This window comes from Oncorhynchus clarkii, chromosome 19, assembly GCF_045791955.1.
Source record: "Oncorhynchus clarkii lewisi isolate Uvic-CL-2024 chromosome 19, UVic_Ocla_1.0, whole genome shotgun sequence".
In the NCBI taxonomy this organism is placed as follows: domain Eukaryota; kingdom Metazoa; phylum Chordata; class Actinopteri; order Salmoniformes; family Salmonidae; genus Oncorhynchus; species Oncorhynchus clarkii.
The window spans coordinates 58,761,107-58,781,759 of record NC_092165.1 but is presented as its reverse complement, the minus strand read 5'-3'; the positions used below and the strand labels follow the sequence as shown (position 1 = coordinate 58,781,759).

The window sequence follows — 20,653 nt, the reverse complement described above, 5'->3', positions numbered from 1 at the left end:
AGTAACTGTTTCTATAACTACATATCTAAAGCTGTGGTCTGTCCAGGAAGTGAGGGTAAACGGTACGCATGTTCTCTGCTATCCATTTTATGTTTAATTATTATTTTGGGTAAAGGAGGGTATTTTTATTTTATTTATTTTTTACATTCAGGGATTGTTTAGGTAAAATATATTTCGGTGAAGGGAGGGCCATCCATTTTCATTTCAGAGAAGTACGATTTTCTCCATGAAACTCTTATTATAAATAGTGTTCACTCCCTTAAAACAATGTACAGCAGTGAAGGCTCCTCAGGGGAGGAAAGGGATGACCATCAGCTTTTAGGGAAACATGTGTGGGTTAAGCCACAGAAGAAGAATACCAAACATTTAAAGATTGCATTTTTCTGCGTCGGTAGGCCTACTCTGTCTGGGGTGGAAAGATAGGCCTAACTTTTGAAAGTACCATGCTCATGTTCCTAATGATGTCTCGGATTTTATTATATCTCAACAGGGACAGTTTCGTTGCAAACAAGACACACCGATTTGGCATTAGAGAAATATGATAAGATGAACACATAGGCCTATCTCTCTGTCCATTCTTAGCCTTTTATTTCAGTCGTTTGTGTGGTATTAAAAAACGATTCCGTTTATAAAAAGGCAACTTTTTCTCGGACCAGCAAATACAATGATAGATTCATACAATGCTTTTACTATACAGGAGATCTTTCTACCTCTACTCTTGTCCACGGTGGTCTGCAAATTCACAATCTTCTGGCCCCAGTCCTGTGCGCTATCAAAATTCCTGCGTTGACATGTAATTCTGACAGGACGAAGAACAGTATCTAAAACTACATATCCCAAGCGCTGGTCTGTCCCAGAAGTGAGGGTAAACAGTATGCATGTTCTCTGCTATCCTCTTTGTTGTAATTATTATTTTGGCTATAGGGGAGGGGGACTTGGGTTTTTTCAAGCGTTCATGGAGGTTTAGGTCAAATATATTTTCCCTGTAAGCCTTATTATAAATTACATTCACTCCCTTAGTCCTAATATTTCCAAAACTAAAAGCATTGTATTTGGGACAAATCAATCACTAAACCCTAAACCTCAACTAAATATGTTTTATGAATGGTCACAAAATTAAGTAAATTGAGGAGACTAAAATGCTTGGAATAACCCTGGATTTAAAATTGTCCAGGTCAAAACATATAGCTAAGACAGCAGGTAGCCAAGTGGTTAGCGCATTGGGCCAGTAACTGAAAGGTTGCTGAATCGAATCCCTGAGCTTACAAGGAAAAATCGTTCTGCCCCTGAGCAAGGCAGTTAACCAACTGACATCCACACTGTGGATGTTGATTAAGGCAGCACCCCACACCTCTCTGATTCAGAGGAGTTAAATGCAGAAGACACATTTCAGTTGAAGGCATTCAGTTGTACAACTGACTAGGTATCATCCTTTCCCTAAGATGGTGGAGAGGTCTGTCCATAATAAAGCGTTGCTCTGCCTTCTTAATAAGGCAGGTCCTACAGGCCCTAACTTTGTCTTACCTTGACCAAGTGCCACAAAGAGGGATTTAGGAAAATGACAACTGGCCCAGGACAGAGCAGCATGGCTGGCCCATAAATATACATGGAGAGCTAACAATAATATTATATGCATGTAGAGGACAGATTGACTTCATCACTACTTGTTTTTGAGAGAGGTATTGACATGCTGAATGCATTGAGCTGTCTGTTTAAACTACTAGCACACAGCTCAGACACCCATGCATATACACCACAAGACATGCCACAAGAGGTCTCTTCACAATCCCCAAGTCCACAACAGACTATGGGAGGCACACAGTACCACATAGAGCCATGACTACATGGAACTCTATTCCACAGTACCACATAGAACCTTGACTACATGGAACTCTATTCCACAGTACTACACAGAGCCATGACTACATGGAACTCTATTCCACAGTACTACACAGAGCCATGACTACATGGAACTCTATTCCACAGTACTACATAGAGCCATGACTACATGGAACTCTATTCCACAGTACTACATAGAGCCATGACTACATGGAACTCTATTCCACAGTACTACATAGAGCAATGACTACATGGAACTCTATTCCACAGTACTACATAGAGCCATGACTACATGGAACTCTATTCCACAGTACTACACAGAGCCATGACTACATGGAACTCTATTCCACAGTACTACATAGAGCCATGACTACATGGAACTCTATTCCACAGTACTACACAGAGCCATGACTACATGGAACTCTATTCCACAGTACTACATAGAGCCATGACTACATGGAACTCTATTCCACAGTACTACATAGAGCCATGACTACATGGAACTCTATTCCACAGTACTACATAGAGCCATGACTACATGGAACTCTATTCCACATCAGGTAACTGATTCAGCAGTAGAATCAGATAAAAATACACCTTATGGAACAGCGGGGACTGTGAAGAGACACGATAACATACGCACTATTCACTTACGTACACATGGCTTTTGTGTTGTACATATGTGGTAGTAGAGTAGTGGCCTGAGGGTACACACTTAATGTGTTGTGAAATCTGTTGTGTAATGTATTTTTTACGTGCCTTCAGAAAGTATTCACACCCCTTGAACTAATTCCACGTGTTGTTGTGTTACGGCCTGAATTGAAAATGTATTACATAGATTTCTCTCACCCACCTGCACACAATTCCTCATAATGGCAAAGTGAAATCATGTTTTTACGTATTGTTTCAAATGAAATACAGAAAAATCTCATTTACATAAGTATTAATTTTACATACAGTGCCTTGCGAAAGTATTCGGCCCCCTTGAACTTTGCAACCTTTTGCCACATTTCAGGCTTCAAACAAAGATATAAAACTGTATTTTTTTGTGAAGAATCAACAACAAGTGGGACACAATCATGAAGTGGAACGACATTTATTGGATATTTCAAACTTTTTTGATCCATAATAAACCCCAGGAAGAGTAGCTGCTGCCTTGGCAGGAACTAAACGGGGATCCATAATAAACCCCAGGAAGAGTAGCAGCTGCCTTGGCAGGAACTAACAAGGATCCATAATAAACCCCAGGAAGAGTAGCTGCTGCCTTGGCAGGGACTAACGGGGATCCATAATAAACCTCCAAGAAGAGTAGCTGCTGCCTTGGCAGGAACTAACGGGCATCCATAATAAACCCCAGGAAGAGTAGCTGCTGCCTTGGCAGGAACTAACGGGGATCCATAATAAACCCCAGGAAGACTAGCTGCTGCCTTGGCAGGAACTAACGGGGATCTATAATAAACCCCAGGAAGAGTAGCTTCTGCTTTGGCAGGAACTAATGGGGAAACTAATGGCTGCTGCCTTGGCAGGAACTAATGAGGATCCATAATAAATACAAATAGTGGGCCTTTTACACTACGAAGGACATAGGGGGACAAGTTAAATCTCCAGAATGATCAAGCATTTTGTCCACATTATCCTGAGGTGTTAACAGCTTATACAGTGAGCCTAGTCTGAACATTATCCTGAGGTGTTAACAGCTGATACAGTGAGCCCAGTCTGAACATTATCCTGAGGTGTTAACAGCTGATACAGTGAGCCCAGTCTGAACATTATCCTGAGGTGTTAACAGCTGATATAGTGAGCCCAGTCTGAACATTATCCTGAGGTGTTAACAGCTGATACAGTGAGCCCAGTCTGAACATTATCCTTAGGTGTTAACAGCTGATATAGTGAGCCCAGTCTGAACATTATCCTGAGGTGTTAACAGCTGATACAGTGAGCCCAGTCTGAACATTATCCTGAGGTGTTAACAGCTGATACAGTGAGCCCAGTCTGAACATTATCCTGAAGTGTTAACAGCTGATACAGTGAGCCCAGTCTGAACATTATCCTGAGGTGTTAACAGCTGATACAGTGAGACCAGTCTGAACATTATCCTGAGGTGTTAACAGCTGATACAGTGAGCCCAGTCTGAACATTATCCTGAGGTGTTAACAGCTGATACAGTGAGCCCAGTCTGAACATTATCCTGAAGTGTTAACAGCTGATACAGTGAGCCCAGTCTGAACATTATCCTGAGGTGTTAACAGCTGATACAGTGAGCCCAGTCTGAACATTATCCTGAGGTGTTAACAGCTGATACAGTGAGCCCAGTCTGAACATTATCCTGAGGTGTTAACAGCTGATACAGTGAGCCCAGTCTGAACATTATCCTGAGGTGTTAACAGCTGATACAGTGAGCCCAGTCTGAACATTATCCTGAGGTGTTAACAGCTGATACAGTGAGCCCAGTCTGAACATTATCCTGAGGTGTTAACAGCTGATACAGTGAGCCCAGTCTGAACATTATCCTGAAGTGTTAACAGCTGATACAGTGAGCCCAGTCTGAACATTATCCTGAAGTGTTAACAGCTGATACAGTGAGCCCAGTCTGAACATTATCCTGAGGTGTTAACAGCTGATACAGTGAGCCCAGTCTGAACATTATCCTGAAGTGTTAACAGCTGATACAGTGAGCCCAGTCTGAACATTATCCTGAGGTGTTAACAGCTGATACAGTGAGCCCAGTCTGAACATTATCCTGCTTTAAATAAACTTGAAATAAACATTAGTGAGGACAAACCTAACTGGACTGTTTGTCCCTCACAGTTTTACTCATTTTGTATGGAGCTAGGTGATGGTGTTGGTGTTTTCACATCAAACTTGGACAGGGTCATATTATTTGTCTATTCATTGTATTATGTAGAGTAGAAGCACAGCGCTAACCGTAACCGTGGTATGGACATTTCCTGAAACCACTGCATGTCGTATTATCCCAATCCCTACTGTGGAAAGTCTCCAATTAGCAACGTGTAGTCTCTATTTACCATGTTACAGCAACCTCTCACACAACGTGACTAAGTAAATCTGCCCTCATGCAGGTTTCTTTTCATGGCAACTCAATTTCAGGATGGAGAATCTTTTTTTTTTTACATCAAGACACTCAGGGGCTGTTGAGTCCCAATGCATTCACTGCTCACTGTAGTAAATGATTGAAAACAGCAGGCTCCCACCAGCCTCATGAGATGGGGGGGAACAAGCAGTACCTGAAACTCACAACCAAAAGTGTCACTAAGGAGCATCCTGGTGTCTTTAGACTGGTCACTAAGGAGCATCCTGGTGTCTTTAGACTGGTCACTAAGGAGCATCCTGGTGTCTTTAGACTGGTCACTAAGGAGCATCCTGGTGTCTTTAGACTGGTCACTAAGGAGCATCCTGGTGTCTTTAGACTGGTCACTAAGGAGCATCCTGGTGTCTTTAGACTGGTCACTAAGGAGCATCCTGGTGTCTTTAGACTGGTCACTAAGGAGCATCCTGGTGTCTTTAGACTGGTCACTAAGGACCATCCTGGTGTCTTTAGACTGGTCACTAAAGGAGCATTCTGGTGTCCTTAGACTGGTCACTAAGGAGCGTCCTGGTGTCTTTAGACTGGTCACTAAGGAGCATCCTGGTGTCTTTAGACTGGTCACTAAGGAGCATCCTGGTGTCTTTAGACTGGTCACTAAGGAACATCCTGGTGTCTTTAGACTGGTCACTAAGGAGCATCCTGGTGTCTTTAGACTGATCACTAAGGAGCATCCTGGTGTCTTTAGACTGGTCACTAAGGAGCGTCCTGGTGTCTTTAGACTGGTCACTAAGGAGCATCCTGGTGTCTTTAGACTGGTCACTAAGGAGCATCCTGGTGTCTTTAGACTGATCACTAAGGAGCATCCTGGTGTCTTTAGACTGGTCACTAAGGAGCGTCCTGGTGTCTTTAGACTGGTCACTAAGGAGCATCCTGGTGTCTTTAGACTGGTCACTAAGGAGCATCCTGGTGTCTTTTGACTGGTCACTAAGGAGCATCCTGGTGTCTTTAGACTGGTCACTAAGGAGCATCCTGGTGTCTTTAGACTGGTCACTAAGGAGCATCCTGGTGTCTTTAGACTGGTCACTAAGGAGCATCCTGGTGTCTTTAGACTGGTCACTAAGGAGCATCCTGGTGTCTTTAGACTGGTCACTAAGGAGCATCCTGGTGTCTTTAGACTGGTCACTAAGGAGCATCCTGGTGTCTTTAGGCTGGTCACTAAGGAGCATCCTGGTGTCTTTAGGCTGGTCACTAAGGAGCATCCTGGTGTCTTTAGGCTGGTCACTAAGGAGCATCCTGGTGTCTTTAGACTGATGAAATTCAGTTTGTGTGGCCTTCATTAGCTGAAGAACTGAATGAACCATGAAGGATAGCGATGCTACATAGAGCCACAACACAGAGCCACAAGCATTAGTTCCAGTATGAGCTACACTGGGCACAGATGACAGTTCGATGTCTAATTCGGATATACATTAGGTTGAGTTATCAACTCATGTGACTTCAACGTGAAATCAACAAAACATTTCACCATGTCATTGGATTTAGATTAAAAGTTGGGTGAAAAAAAAGAAAAGGAAACCACACCAGGGGTGACAGGGTAGCCTAGTGGTTAGAGCGTTGGACTAGTAAGGTTGCAAGTTCAAACCCCCGAGCTGACAAGGTACAAATCTGTCGTTCTGCCCCTGAACAGGCAGTTAACCCACTGTTCCTAGGCCGTCATTGAAAATAAGAATTTGTTCTTAACTGACTTGCCTGGTTAAATAAAGGTTACAAATAAATAATGGTGATTACTTTTTGCCAATCCAATCAGTTTTCCAGGTTAATTCAACACCACAGATATTTTTCTGGTTGAAATGACGTGGCAACAACATTGATTCAACCAGTTTTTATTGCCCAGTGGCTCCTCAAACCTCACTGCTTTCAATAAGACTGTGAAAAACACATTTGGTTGTTCATGTTAGGGCAGTAAATGTAAGACTACGAGGCACCCAAGGATATATTTTTATTTTGTCCTTGCATTTCATATCGAGTTGGTACGATCAGTACAGCCAAACTATGACTAACGATGCAGAACTAGTTCAGGATTATTCTCAAATGACACAATCAAACATTTCTACCCAACATAGTGGATTGAACACTGCTGTTACAATACCAGGACTAAATAAAAGGATAGCCTATTTCATTGCATGATTTTAAAAAATAAAAAAGAAGCTGTTTGTTGAACCCTTGAGTGTCCAATTCTGTAATTATTCAAAGCTCAGAGGGTGTTCAAGCATTTTCTTGGATGTCATTCATTTCACAATAAACCATAGAGACTATACTCTGACCCTGACAGCAGTTCCTAAGCTTTCACCCAGAACACATTAACAGAATCCTAATTGCTCCCTTTGTTAACCACCCACCTAAGATACCCCTCACTAGAAACACAATGAAAATGCACATTTATTTCAACTTTTTGTTCAGTAACCCCATCTCCAGATATCCTCTGATTTCCAGAATGAAAACGTTTCAGTATGAGATGTTTTAAAATTGGCTGACATATTTATTCTCTTTTCCTTGAAGTAAATATACAGTCTGTGTTGAAATGTGTGATGTGTTCTCTAAAATACCGATCTGTCTCTCAACAGTCAAAGACCTACATGTGCAGCAGCCAGAGTAAAGTACTGTGTTTGACCATAGACTTTGGATCTGGCTTCACTTGTTCTGAGAGCTCCTCGAAGGTGAGTCATCATTCATTCACTATTCTAACTGGATGTTCAACAGGCTATAGTAGGGGGGGGGGGGGGGGGGTATTGTTCATGCTAGACTGGTTAATACCTACTGTTTACCGATTGGTCAAAAAATAATGAACCCTTACCATATTCCTCAATGTTATCCCCTGTAGACTATATTATGGAGATACAAATTCTCTCAACTGAAAGGCTCCTCTGATGATGGTAAAACAAGGGTGAAACTCCTCTTCAAGAACGCTGAAAACAAACAGATCGAGATGAAGGTGACATCAACTCAACTTCCATTGCAGTGGCCTCTCTGAAGAGAGTATTGATAGACGGCAGAATGTTAGAATACTGTGGTCACGTATTAAAATGGAACTGACAGCGTTTTTACTACTTTGCAGATATGAAACAAACAGAAAATCAAAATAATAAAAAAATATAAAATGTCCAGATGTTATGCTACAAAAACAACTTTATAAGAGGTTTTAAAGTAGGTTATATTTGACTCAATTCTATGACGTACAGTACAGTAAGGCATCAGGGTGGCAGGCAGCCTAGTGGTTAGAGCGTTGGGCCAGTAACCGAAAGGTTGCTAGATCGAATCCCTGAGCTGACAAGGTAAAAATCTGTTATTCTGCCCCTGAACAAGGCAGTTAACCCACTATTTCAAGGCTGTCATTGAAAATAAGAATTTGTTCTTAACTGACTTGCCTAGTTAAATAAAATAAAACAATTGTTGGCAGAATAGATGGATGCACTTCAATTCACCAATACATTGCTTGGTAATCCAACAAATATTGCTATCAGGTTGTATTTTTTTTTTAACCTTTATTTAACTTAGGCAAGAACTAAATAAGAACAAATTCTTATTTTCAATAACGGCCTAGTGGGTTAAAATGGTCTCATTTGTGTCTGGAAGTAGTTAGCAAGCTAGCCAATTTCAGACAGTTATCTTGGTTTGCTGGACTGCCGTTGTGAGGAACCCTCATATCAGCCTTACTCCTCCGTCCCCTGTCAATAGTGCAGTGTGCGCTTTGGAATTTACGAACAAACCATTCAGTTGTCAAAACGCGCATTTGCAGGAAAGCTGCAGAAGGACAAGCATGCATTTGCAGGAAAGCTGCAGAAGGACAAGCATGCATTTGCAGGAAAGCTGCAGAAGGACAAGCATGCATTTGCAGGAAAGCTGCAGAAGGACAAGCAGGCTACTATTCCCCATCGTTTATCAGTGCAATTGTAACGGGCCAACTAGCTGAAAAGATTTGAGAGGGTTTATCTGATGTTCCCTCGTTAGATTTTAGCTCACCTCACTCAAGCTAGCATTAGTTGTTGATCTTGTTGTTGTTGTTGATGTGCACAACTGAGGGAGGGAGAGAGAACCTACCTGTTCATGGTTGTTTAATCAATAGGGCTGTAAAAGAGGACTCCCGTGAGATTTACATATTTGCAGAAATCCATTCAGGGTCTATTTTGTGGCTTTTTACAAATGCGTTATAAAGATTTAAAGTTGCGCTGTTGGCACCTGCCTGTAAAACACACAGTCCAGTTATAGGTTAATGATGGCAGGTCTGTGTGGCAAATGGCTTGTTTGCATAAAGGCCCCTACTGTAGCTCTGATTGGCTATGGTGCCACTGTCTGCGTAAACTCCGGTCCTGGAGGAGAGATGGTTTGATTAGGTTGTATGTGCTGCACTACTGTCTATTAATTGTCCAAAACCCCAAGGCCGCTTTCCCATTCTACATGTATTTCTATAGAATTTTCACAAATGCCTTCCTCTACTGTTACATCGTTCCCAAACATTTTATGAATTTATGAAAACTGACAAATGTGATCATGTCTAAATACTTGCTTGTCAGAAGAGAAAAATGTACAAGAAGCGGTCATATTCTTTCTGAGAGAGGTTTGAATACGATTTCACGTTGATAAAATGCTGCCAGTTCCACTTTTAAAATGGTATTGAGAGAAGGAGAAGAATGTTCTGAATTACTGTGGTTATTACTCAAATTGGCTTTTGCTACCTCATCAATATATAGAACTAAAATATTTCCGGTAAATTCCATGTGGGGAACAAGTAGAGGTTGTTGTTGTTGTTGTTGTTATTATTATTATTATTATTAAGATGAGTGCCTATTTGTTACAAAAGTAATTGTGACATTTTAATGTATGCAAACATTATGTAAATATTATGCAAACTGTTAAGAATATTCCTCACAATTTGTATTCAGGTTTTTTTCTTTCCATTGCAGGAGCTGGAGTTTGGCAACCTGACAGCAGTCCTCCATTGTATTTCTTCCTTTATGGCTGCCAAAGTGGCCTCTGTGGACCCTGTCTTTGTCAAGTGTCAAAGCATCTCCGGAAAGTACATGAGTTAAGACACTTCCTGGTGTTGTCATGTACATTTTAGTCACATAAGCTAATCGACTATTTTATGCACATTCAAATGATATGTATTTCTTGTTCCTGTTATTTTTGTAAGGCTCTTATTAAATAAGAAGAAAAAAAATATATATATAAAAAAACAATAAAAAAAAACATCTGACTGGAAGTAAAGGATATTTATATTTGCATTAATTGGTTGGTATTGACATTTGAGTATGAATATGCTTAAAGATTGATTCATTTTATCCATGTAGAAAAACATCTGTCACAAAAAAAATGGTTTCTACGTTTGTTCATGTGTGTAGACACGGCACAGTTTTCAATTCATACGTAGATGCAAGTTAACTTAAAAGCAGAACCGATAAAACAGAACTGTTGTACTGTACTAAATCAACACACATGCAAACATTTGTGAATGTTTATTCTGCTGGGCTATACGATCTCTGGTCCTTCACTTATTCCCAGAACTGCAGCAAGACTACAGATGCCGTGGCTGCAGCATGATTTTTGGGGGAAAAGAGTGTCTGATGAGTGTGTGTTGAGGCCCGCAAATGCGGGGCTTGGAGCAGGCTTTCATGACCCCAGAGGGTATTTTAGTTTTTATTTCAGTGTATACAGTCACTGATATGCTCCTTTACCAAACGGTGGCAGGACAAACACTGTTGGAAGAAGATCTAGACTTATTGTAGCAGTGGTATCTCAGTGTATCTGTCAGGTGGTTTAAAAATGTTGCTTTCTGAAGTTAAAATTAACATTTGTTTTTACGCTTTGTAGTCCCTTACTTTGTATGTAACACTGACAGCCATTACAAAGCTTACAAATATATAAATGTTTATATTTATATTCCCTCAGCCTCTTGTTTTCTTTTATATTCCAAAATAAATCCAAGAATCATTCCTCCTTATTGTCAAATGTTATTTTATTGTATTCCTAGCACTACCGGGGATGTGTTCACAGCTATGGTGAAATAAACGCAGACTAACTAAGTCAATATTGTTGATTTGCTGGGGAACATAAAGACATGAAGAGTCTTGAAGAGGGTAACGAGGAAATTGAGACAATTGACATGAAAAACTCTTCAATTATACAGCAATAACTTTTCATGTCCCATTGTTAGACCCACAATGTGTTTATTGGGCTTACTTGCCGTTTCGGTTTTCCTAATTGGAGGATTGGAGGTATTCTACCCCCTGCCTGTCGCTTGGCTTTGATGTCTGAAGTGACCATATCCTTCCACTTAACAGAAGTCTCTGCCTGCTTGGTAATGTTATGCAGTTTCATCAGCCGTTTGTCAAGTATGGAGCTTAAATACCTTGCTCAATCTATCAGGAAGCATGCCACCCACTCTTGACGACAGGCAACAGTAAGCTCTGAATGCTAACTGAAGCATTCTGATTAGGGGCTTCTGAGGGCGGCTCCAGGAGCACTTATTCCATGAAATCCTGAAGCCTGTTTTAAAGAACTGGAAAACAGGTTACTGTAGTGTTGAATTAAGCTAATTAGAAATGACTGTGAGAGGACAGGGAGGACAGCAGCCGTATGAAAACACTTTAACAGAATTACTGTCCGAAAGACACGTATAGAACTTAGACGCGTAGTTAGACACGTAGTTAGACAAGTAGTTAGACAAGTAGTTAGGCAAGTAGTTAGGCAAGTAGTTAGACGCGTAGTTAGACGCGTAGTTAGACGCGTAGTTAGACAAGTAGTTAGATGCGTAGTTAGACGCGTAGTTAGACGTTAGACGCGTAGTTAGACACGTAGTTAGACGCGTAGTTAGACGCGTAGTTAGACAAGTAGTTAGACGCGTAGTTAGACGCGTAGTCAGACGATAGACGCGTAGTTAGGCAAGTAGTTAGACGCGTAGTTAGGCAAGTAGTTAGACGCGTAGTTAGACACGTAGTTAGACACGTAGTTAGACGCGTAGTTAGACGCGTAGTTAGGCAAGTAGTTAGCCGCGTAGTTAGCCGTTTAGTTAGCCGCGTAGTTAGCCACTAAAGTGTAATGAAAACTGCCTGACAAAGAGTCCAACCTTGCAACGAGATAAATTACTATCAAACCAGCACGACTACTGGGAATAAACAGTGTCATTCACTACAATGTAAACAATACCTATAAGCCTTCCATTAAATTACATTTCCATACGATTATACACCTTCAGTATTTACACCTCTTAACTTATTCCACATGCTGTGTCACAACTTGAATTTTAAAAAAAATAATGAAAAAGATTCTCACCAATTTACATGAAATATCCCATAATGACAAGGTGAACAAAATGTTTGTAGAAATGTTTGCAAATTTATTGAGAATGAAATACCGAAATATCTAATTGACATAAGTATTCACACACCTGAGTTAATACATGTTAGAATCACATTTGACAGCTATTACAGCTGTGAGTCTTTCTGGGTCCAGGTTTTACCAAAGAGGAAGGGACCTACCTGAATCTGTCCAATAAGAACACTAGTTTGTGTTGCAAAACAAAACATTTTGGAACTGTTTGGAGTAATGATTACACCCCTGTGTGCAAGGAAACTAGCAAGGTAATGTTAAATATGAAGTTGTTGCTCAACAAGTAACCATGTAGCTGTTCGAAAAGTTATAACTTCTAGTCCTAGCTACTAAATCACGTACAGTCGTGGCCAAAAATATTGGCACCATTGCACTTTTTTCAAATCTCCACAAATCTTTATTTCACTGTTAATATTACAGAACCTTTGTTTTTAATTCAGAAAATATATATATATTTAAATCAGAAAAAAAACAGAAATGGCATTGACAAAATGATTGACACCCTAGGCAATATTTGGTAGCACAGCCTTTGGTCAAAAATAACTGCAATCAAGCGCTTCCTATAACCATCAATTAGCTTCCTGCACCTCTGTACTGGCAGTTTATCCCTCTCCTCTTGTGCAAACTGCTCCAGTTCTCCCAGATTAGAAGGGTGCCTTCTCCTAACTGACGTTTTCAGAAGTTTTCAATGGGATTTAGATCTGGACTCATTGATGACCACTTCTTCAGAACAGTCCAGCGTTCTGTCTTGAACCATTCCTGTGTGCTTTATGGGGTCATTGTCCTGCTGGAAGACCCCATGACCTTCGACGGAGACCCAGCTTTCTGACACTGGGTCCGACATTGTGCTCTAAAATACCTCGGTATCCTCCTGATTTCACGATGCCAGGCACACGTTCAAGACACCCAGTGCATCACTGAACCTCCATGTTTGACTGTAGGGAAGGTCTTCTTTTCGTTGAAGGCTTCATTTTGTTTTCTGCAAACACAGAGATTGTGTGTGCTTTACCAAAATTCTCTAATTTGGTCTCATCTGTCCACAGGACATTCTCCCAGAAGGATTTTGGCATGTTCAGGTGTGTTTTGGCAAATTGCAGTCGGGCTTTCTTATGTCTCTCTCTCAGCAGTGGGGTCCTCCTGGGTCTCCTACCACATAACCCCCTTTCATTGGGTTGGTGTGAGTTGAAACTGTCGTACCTTGTGTCTGAAGGTTTGAATCTGTGTGGCAGTTGGTCGACGAGTTGAAACTGTTGTACCTTGTGTCTGAAGGTCAGTTTGAATCTGTGTGGCAGTTGGTCGACGGACGGTGTGAGTTGAAACTGTCGTACCTTGTGTCTGAAGGCTTGAATCTGTGTGGCAGTTGGTCGACGGACGGTGTGAGTTGAAACTGTCGTACCTTGTGTCTGAAGGCTTGAATCTGTGTGGCAGTTGGTCGACGGACGGTGTGAGTTGAAACTGTCGTACCTTGTGTCTGAAGGTCAGCTTGAATCTGTGTGGCAGTTGGTCGACGGACGGTGTGAGTTGAAACTGTCGTACCTTGTGTCTGAAGGCTTGAATCTGCATGGCAGTTGGTCGACGGACGGTGTGAGTTGAAACTGTCGTACCTTGTGTCTGAAGGTTTGAATCTGTGTGGCAGTTGGTCGACGGACGGTGTGAGTTGAAACTGTCGTACCTTGTGTCTGAAGGTTTTAATCTGTGTGGCAGTTGGTCGACGGACGGTGTGAGTTGAAACTGTCGTACCTTGTGTCTGAAGGTCAGCTTGAATCTGTGTGGCAGTTGGTCGACGGACGGTGTGAGTTGAAACTGTCGTACCTTGTGTGTGAAGGTCAGCTTGAATCTGCGTGGCAGTTGGTCAACGGACGGTGTGAGTTGAAACTGTCGTACCTTGTGTCTGAAGGTCAGTTTGAATCTGTGTGGCAGTTGGTCGACGGATGGTACGAGTTGAAACTGTCGTACCTTGTTTCTGAAGGTCAGTTTAAATCTGCGTGGCAGTTGGTCGACGGACGGTGTGAGTTGAAACTGTCCTACCTTGTGTCTGAAGGTCAGCTTGAATCTGTGTGGCAGTTGGTCGACGGACAGTGTGAGTTGAAACTGTCGTACCTTGTGTGTGAAGGTCAGCTTGAATCTGCGTGGCAGTTGGTCGACGGACGGTGTGAGTTGAAACTGTCGTACCTTGTGTCTGAAGGTCAGTTTGAATCTGTGTGGCAGTTGGTCGACGGATGGTGTGAGTTGAAACTGTTGTATCTTGTGTCTGAAGCCTTGAATCTGTGTGGCAGTTGGTCGACGGACGGTGTGAGTTGAAACTGTCGTACCTTGTGTCTGAAGGTCAGTTTGAATCTGTGTGGCAGTTGGTCGATGGACGGTGTGAGTTGAAACTGTCGTACCTTGTGTCTGAAGGTCAGTTTGAATCTGTGTGGTAGTTGGTCGACGGACGGTGTGAGTTGAAACTGTCGTACCTTGTGTCTGAAGGTCAGTTTGAATCTGTGTGGCAGTTGGTCGACGGATGGTACGAGTTGAAACTGTCGTACCTTGTGTCTGAAGGCTTGAATCTGCGTGGCAGTTGGTTGACGGATGTTACGAGTTGAAACTGTTGTACCTTGTTTCTGAAGGTCAGTTTGAATCTGCGTGGCAGTTGGTCGACGGACGGTGTGAGTTGAAACTGTCGTACCTTGTGTCTGAAGGTTTGAATCTGTGTGGCAGTTGGTCGACGGACGGTGTGAGTTGAAACTGTCGTACCTTGTGTCTGAAGGTCAGTTTGAATCTGTGTGGTAGTTGGTCGACGGACGGTGTGAGTTGAAACTGTCGTACCTTGTGTCTGAAGGTCAGTTTGAATCTGTGTGGCAGTTGGTCGACGGATGGTACGAGTTGAAACTGTCGTACCTTGTGTCTGAAGGTCAGTTTGAATCTGTGTGGCAGTTGGTCGACAGACGGTGTGAGTTGAAACTGTCGTACCTTGTGTCTGAAGGCTTGAATCTGCGTGGCAGTTGGTTGACGGATGTTACGAGTTGAAACTGTCGTACCTTGTGTCTGAAGGCTTGAATCTATGTGGCAGTTGACCGAGGTGCTTTCTCCACCATTGGAACAATTCGTTGCTGCAAACTTCCATCAAGTTCTCTCTCCAGTGAGGTTGGCTACAGTGGCACGGGCCTTAAACGTCTTGATAACATTACGTACGGTGGAAATAGGAACATCAAGGTCTCTGGAGATGGACTTTTGTAGCCTTGAGATTGTCCATGCTTGGCTTCAATCTTGTGTCTGACCTCCTCAGATAATTACCTGTTTTTATTTATTTTGTCCATGCTCATTTGGTACACACAGTGACACAGAACAGGAGAATGGGTCTTTTTTCTCTTTTCAAACTGGTTGAATACAGCTACCAATTGTGCAAGTTCTCCCACTTAAAAAGATGAGAGAACGGTGAGCAAAAATCCCAGAACCACACGAGGGGACCTAGTGAATGACCTGCAGAGAGCTGGGACCAAAGTAACAAAGCCTACCATCAGTAACACACTACGCCGCCAGGGACTCAAATCCTGCAGTGCCAGACGTGTCCCCCTGCTTAAAACATGTCCAGGCCCGTCTGAAGTTTGCTAGAGAGCATTTGGATGATCCAGAAGAAGATTGGGAGAATGTCATATGGTCAGATTAAAGCAAAATATAACTTTTTGGTAAAAACTTAACTCGTCGTGTTTGGAGGACAAAGAATGCTGAGTTGCATCCAAAGAACACCATACCTACTGTGAAGCATGGGGGTGGAAACATCATGCTTTGGGGCTGTTTTTCTGCAAAGGGACCAGGATGACTGATCTGTGTAAAGGAAAGAATGAATGGGGCCATGTATCGTGAGATTTTGAGTGAAAACCTCCTTCCATCAGCAAGGGCATTGAAAATGAAACGTGGCTGTGTCTTTCAGCCTGACAATGATCCCAAACACACCACCCGGGCAACGAAGGAGTGGCTTCGTAAGAAGCATTTCAAAGTCCTGTAGTGGCCTAGCCAGTCTCCAGATCTCAACCCCATAGAAAATCTTTGGAGGGAGTTGAAAGTACATGTTGCCCAGCAACAGCCCCAAAACATCACTGCTCTAGAGGAGATCTGCATGGAGGAATGGACCAAAATACCAGCAACAGTGTATGAAAGACTTACAGAAAACGTTTGACCTCTGTCATTGCCAACAAAGGGTTTATAACAAAGTATTGAGATAAACTTTTGTTATTGACCAAATACTTATTTTCCACCATAATTTGCAAATAAATTCATTAAAAATCCTACAATGTGATTTTCTGGATTTTTTTCTCATTTTGTCTGTCATAGTTGAAGTGTACCTATGATGAAAATTACAGGCCTCTCTCATCTTTTTAAGTGGGAGAACTTGCACAATTGGTGGCTGACTAAATACTTTTTTGCCCCACTGTACAGTATTTTAATAAACGGATCACTAGTCACTTTAAACAATGCCACTTTAAATAATGCCACATAATGTTTACATATCTTACATCTTATATCTTTCATATCACAGGTATATATTGTATTTTGTTTTTTCGCCATCATCCAAGTACTTTTGTTGTTTACTTGAGATCTAGCTAGCTATCAAAACTAGTTAGCGCACCACCGCTAACTAGCTAGCCATTTCACATCGGTTACGTAGAACATGTTTAGGACGCAGGTATGGGCATTCAGACATGGTCAGGATCTAAATGTTATTGATCTATAAATATAGGACGGTACCTTTCTTTATTGGTAGAACGCTAGTAATTTTTCTTGCTCAAAAGACATAATGAGGACAAGGTAATCTTACTCTGAGTCAGAAAGGGACTTTCCCATTTCTTTTTCCAAGCTCACATAAGCAAGGCTTGACTTTGATGCATAATTCAATGGCAAGGCATGCATGGTGAGGTACACTGAAGAATACATTATTTCTGTTTTTCAAATGTCTCTCTGTCTTCTAAATGCGTAGGCAAAGCAGGCAGCTCAAAGAAAACATGTCTTGAAGTGTTACTGCAACCTAGTCAACCAAGTATAAGTGAACCTCTTATAATGCCAGTCACTGTGATACCTGACCATACATACTCATATATAGATAGTGGTCATCCAGTCTGGAGGAATGGTGCCAAGGCTGTGCACCAGTGTGTATATGTATATATATATATATATATATATACTACATGACCAAAAGTATGTGGACACCCTTTCAAATGAGTTGATTCGGCTATTTCAGCCACACCCATTGCTGACAGGTGTAGTTTTGCTCGGAGAATACTCTTATCGCCTATTGGCGAGGATAACCCTGCATGCGTATATATATGTGTGTGTGTATATATATATGTATGTGTATATATATATATATATATATATATGTGTATGTGTGTGTGTGTGTGTGTATGTATATACGTATGTATATCTTTCCTGTATCCTGTTTGGCCCTGTCCGGGAGTGTCCTCGAATGGGGCCACAGTGTCTCCTGACCCATCCTGTCTCAGCCTCCAGTATTTATGCTGCAGTAGTTTATGTGTCGGGGGGCTAGGGTCAGTTTGTTATATCTGGAGTACTTCTCCTGTCCTATTCGGTGTCCTGTGTGAATCTAAGTGTGCGTTCTCTAATTCTCTCCTTCTCTCTTTCTTTCTCTCTCTCGGAGGACCTGAGCCCTAGGACCATGCCCCAGGACTACCTGACATGATGACTCCTTGCTGTCCCCAGTCCACCTGGCCGTGCTGCTGCTCCAGTTTCAACTGTTCTGCCTTATTATTATTCGACCATGTTGGTCATTTATGAACATTTGAACATCTTGGCCATGTTCTGTTATAATCTCCACCCGGCACAGCCAGAAGAGGACTGGCCATCCCACATATGCTCTCTCTAATTCTCTCTTTCTTTCTCTCTCTCTGAGGACCTGAGCCCTAGGACCATGCCCCAGGAATACCTGACATGATGACTCCTTGCTGTCCCCAGTCCACCTGACTGTGCTGCTGCTTCAGTTTCAACTGTTCTGCCTTATTATTATTTGACCATGCTGGTCATTTATGAACATTTGAACATCTTGGCCATGTTCTGTTATAATCTCCACCCGGCACAGCCAGAAGAGGACTGGCCACCCCACATAGGAAGAAACCTAGAGAGGAACCAGGCTATGTTTTGGCCTTTCTAGGGAGTTTTTCCTAGCCACCGTGCTTCTACACCTGCATTGCTTGCTGTTTGGGGTTTTAGGCTGGGTTTCTGTACAGCACTTTGAGATATCAGCTGATGTACGAAGGGCTATATAAATAAATTTGATTTGATTTGATTTGATACATATATATATATGTGTGTGTGTAGTGTACATTGATCGATTGCAGCTATACCGACTCCTTGAAATATTTGACAGGACATGTGTTCATTAATCAGAATAGTTACTAGGAGTTATTCTTTCATGTCAGGCATGAAATATTCTCTCATCAGTTAAACATAGTCCAAATTTAAAAAGGGAAAACTATTTTGGTCAGATTTGATCTATTTCTGTGTGTAACGATTTTCATTGGTGGAAGGAGAGGAGGACCAAAGTGCAGCGTGGTATGTATCCCTAATACTTTTAATCCAGAATGAATAGACGAACAAAACAACGATAAACGAACAGTTTAACACTAACCAGAAAATAATCACCCACAACTCAAAATGGGAAAACAGGCTGCCTAAGTATGGTTCTCAATCAGAGACAACGATAACCAGCTGCCTCTGATTGGGAACCACACCAAGCCAAACACATAGAAATATAACACACAGAACAAAACATAGAATGCCCACCCCAACTCACGCCCTGACCAACCTAAAATAGAGACATAAGAAAAGGAACTAAGGTCAGGACGTGACATTATGAGAGTGATTGACAGTACATTCAGGTATGAACAAACCATGGCTGTTAATTTCAACCTGATTGAATATGCCATTGTATCCTGGGTAATCCTCATGAGGTTTATCAGTGATAAAGCCAGAACCTCATCTCTGTTTTTTCAGGGGTTGTTGTTTATATTATTATATATATATATATTTTTTTTACATGTGCATGATTCAATTAAATGCAGATGTATGTTGCATGCACATATCCTATATATTTAACTAGGCAAATTCTTATTGATAGTGACGGCCTGCCGGGGAACAGTGGGTTAACTGCCATGTTCAGGGGCAGAACAACATATTTTTACCTTGTCAACTCGGGGATTCGATTTAGCAACCTTTTGTTTACTAGCCCAACTCTCTAACCACTAGGCTACCTGATATGTATATTCTGTGTATATTTACCACCCATGAACCTTAATAATGATATAATACAATGGATTACCTGAATGGGGGAAATTTGACTTTATTCTGTAGATTAGACTGTTCTCTGTAGATTAGACTGCTCTCTGTAGATTAGACTGCTCTCAGGTAGATTAGACTGCTCTCAGGTAGATTAGACTGCTCTCGGGTAGATTAGACTGCTCTCAGGTAGATTAGACTGCTCTCAGGTAGATTAGACTGCTCTCGGGTAGATTAGACTGCTCTCGGGTAGATTAGACTGCTCTCTGTAGATTAGACTGCTCTCTGTAGATTAGACTGATCTCTGTAGATTAGACTGCTCTCTGTAGATTAGACTGCTCTCTGTAGATTAGACTGCTCTCTGTAGATTAGACTGCTCTCTGTAGATTAGACTGCTCTCTGTAGATTAGACTGCTCTCTGTAGATTAGACTGCTCTCTGTAGATTAGACTGCTCTCTGTAGATTAGACTGTTCTCTGTAGATTCAAACCTAAACGTCAACTTCTAACATGGCCGACGGCTTCCTCCTCATATTTATTTTTCTATTGCGACGTGTTTCAGAGATATACTCTTATCAGGGGGAAAATTATACTTATTAGGGCATATAAAATGTTTACGTAGCTATACGTAGAAGATTAAAACCTCAAGTAAAAGCCTGGTGAGAGCGGCATGTGAGTGCTCTTTCTAAAGCCCATTACGACAGCTGTATTGGCTGAGGGAGATTACATCTACTGTATTTCTGGTTCCATATCAAATCACACTGGACTGGGTTCAATATCTACTTTCCCCTCCACGGAATGTCATGATTGCCTTTTGAGGATAAGATCAATGTCAATTCAAGTCATACACTCGGGGTAAACGAGAGAGAGAGAGTGACATGGTTACTAATTATCTTCTCCTGCTCACCCACCTTAGGTGCCATTCAAAAAAGGTATATTGAACCTTCCTTGGGTTCTTTACAGGAGATAATGTAAACGGGCCCAGAACAGAACATCACTGCTAGTGTCCCTTTCTTATTTGCCAAATAACTACAGAGATTTTGCGTTACAATACTATAGCTTTCTCATTTTAATAATATTGTCTTCCTTTGTGTGTACATTTTCTCACAATTTGT

General features: G+C 41.7%; 1 protein-coding gene across 2 annotated transcripts in view; it reads left to right on the top strand.

Moving 5' to 3' along the window:
• LOC139374373 (gamma-2-syntrophin-like) overlaps positions 1 to 10,132 on the top strand; it is a 76,729-nt gene extending 66,597 nt beyond the window's left edge. The window contains exons 15-17 of one of the 2 annotated variants that reach the window (XM_071115415.1): positions 7,510 to 7,602; positions 7,767 to 7,877; positions 9,847 to 10,132. In XM_071115415.1, the coding sequence (XP_070971516.1) occupies positions 7,510 to 7,602; positions 7,767 to 7,877; positions 9,847 to 9,972 (330 nt within the window). In that variant the 3' untranslated portion in view covers positions 9,973 to 10,132. The remainder of the gene's footprint in view (positions 1 to 7,509; positions 7,603 to 7,766; positions 7,878 to 9,846) is intronic. The other variant, XM_071115414.1, reaches the window with a different exon arrangement.
• The last annotated feature ends 10,521 nt before the right edge of the window (positions 10,133 to 20,653 follow it).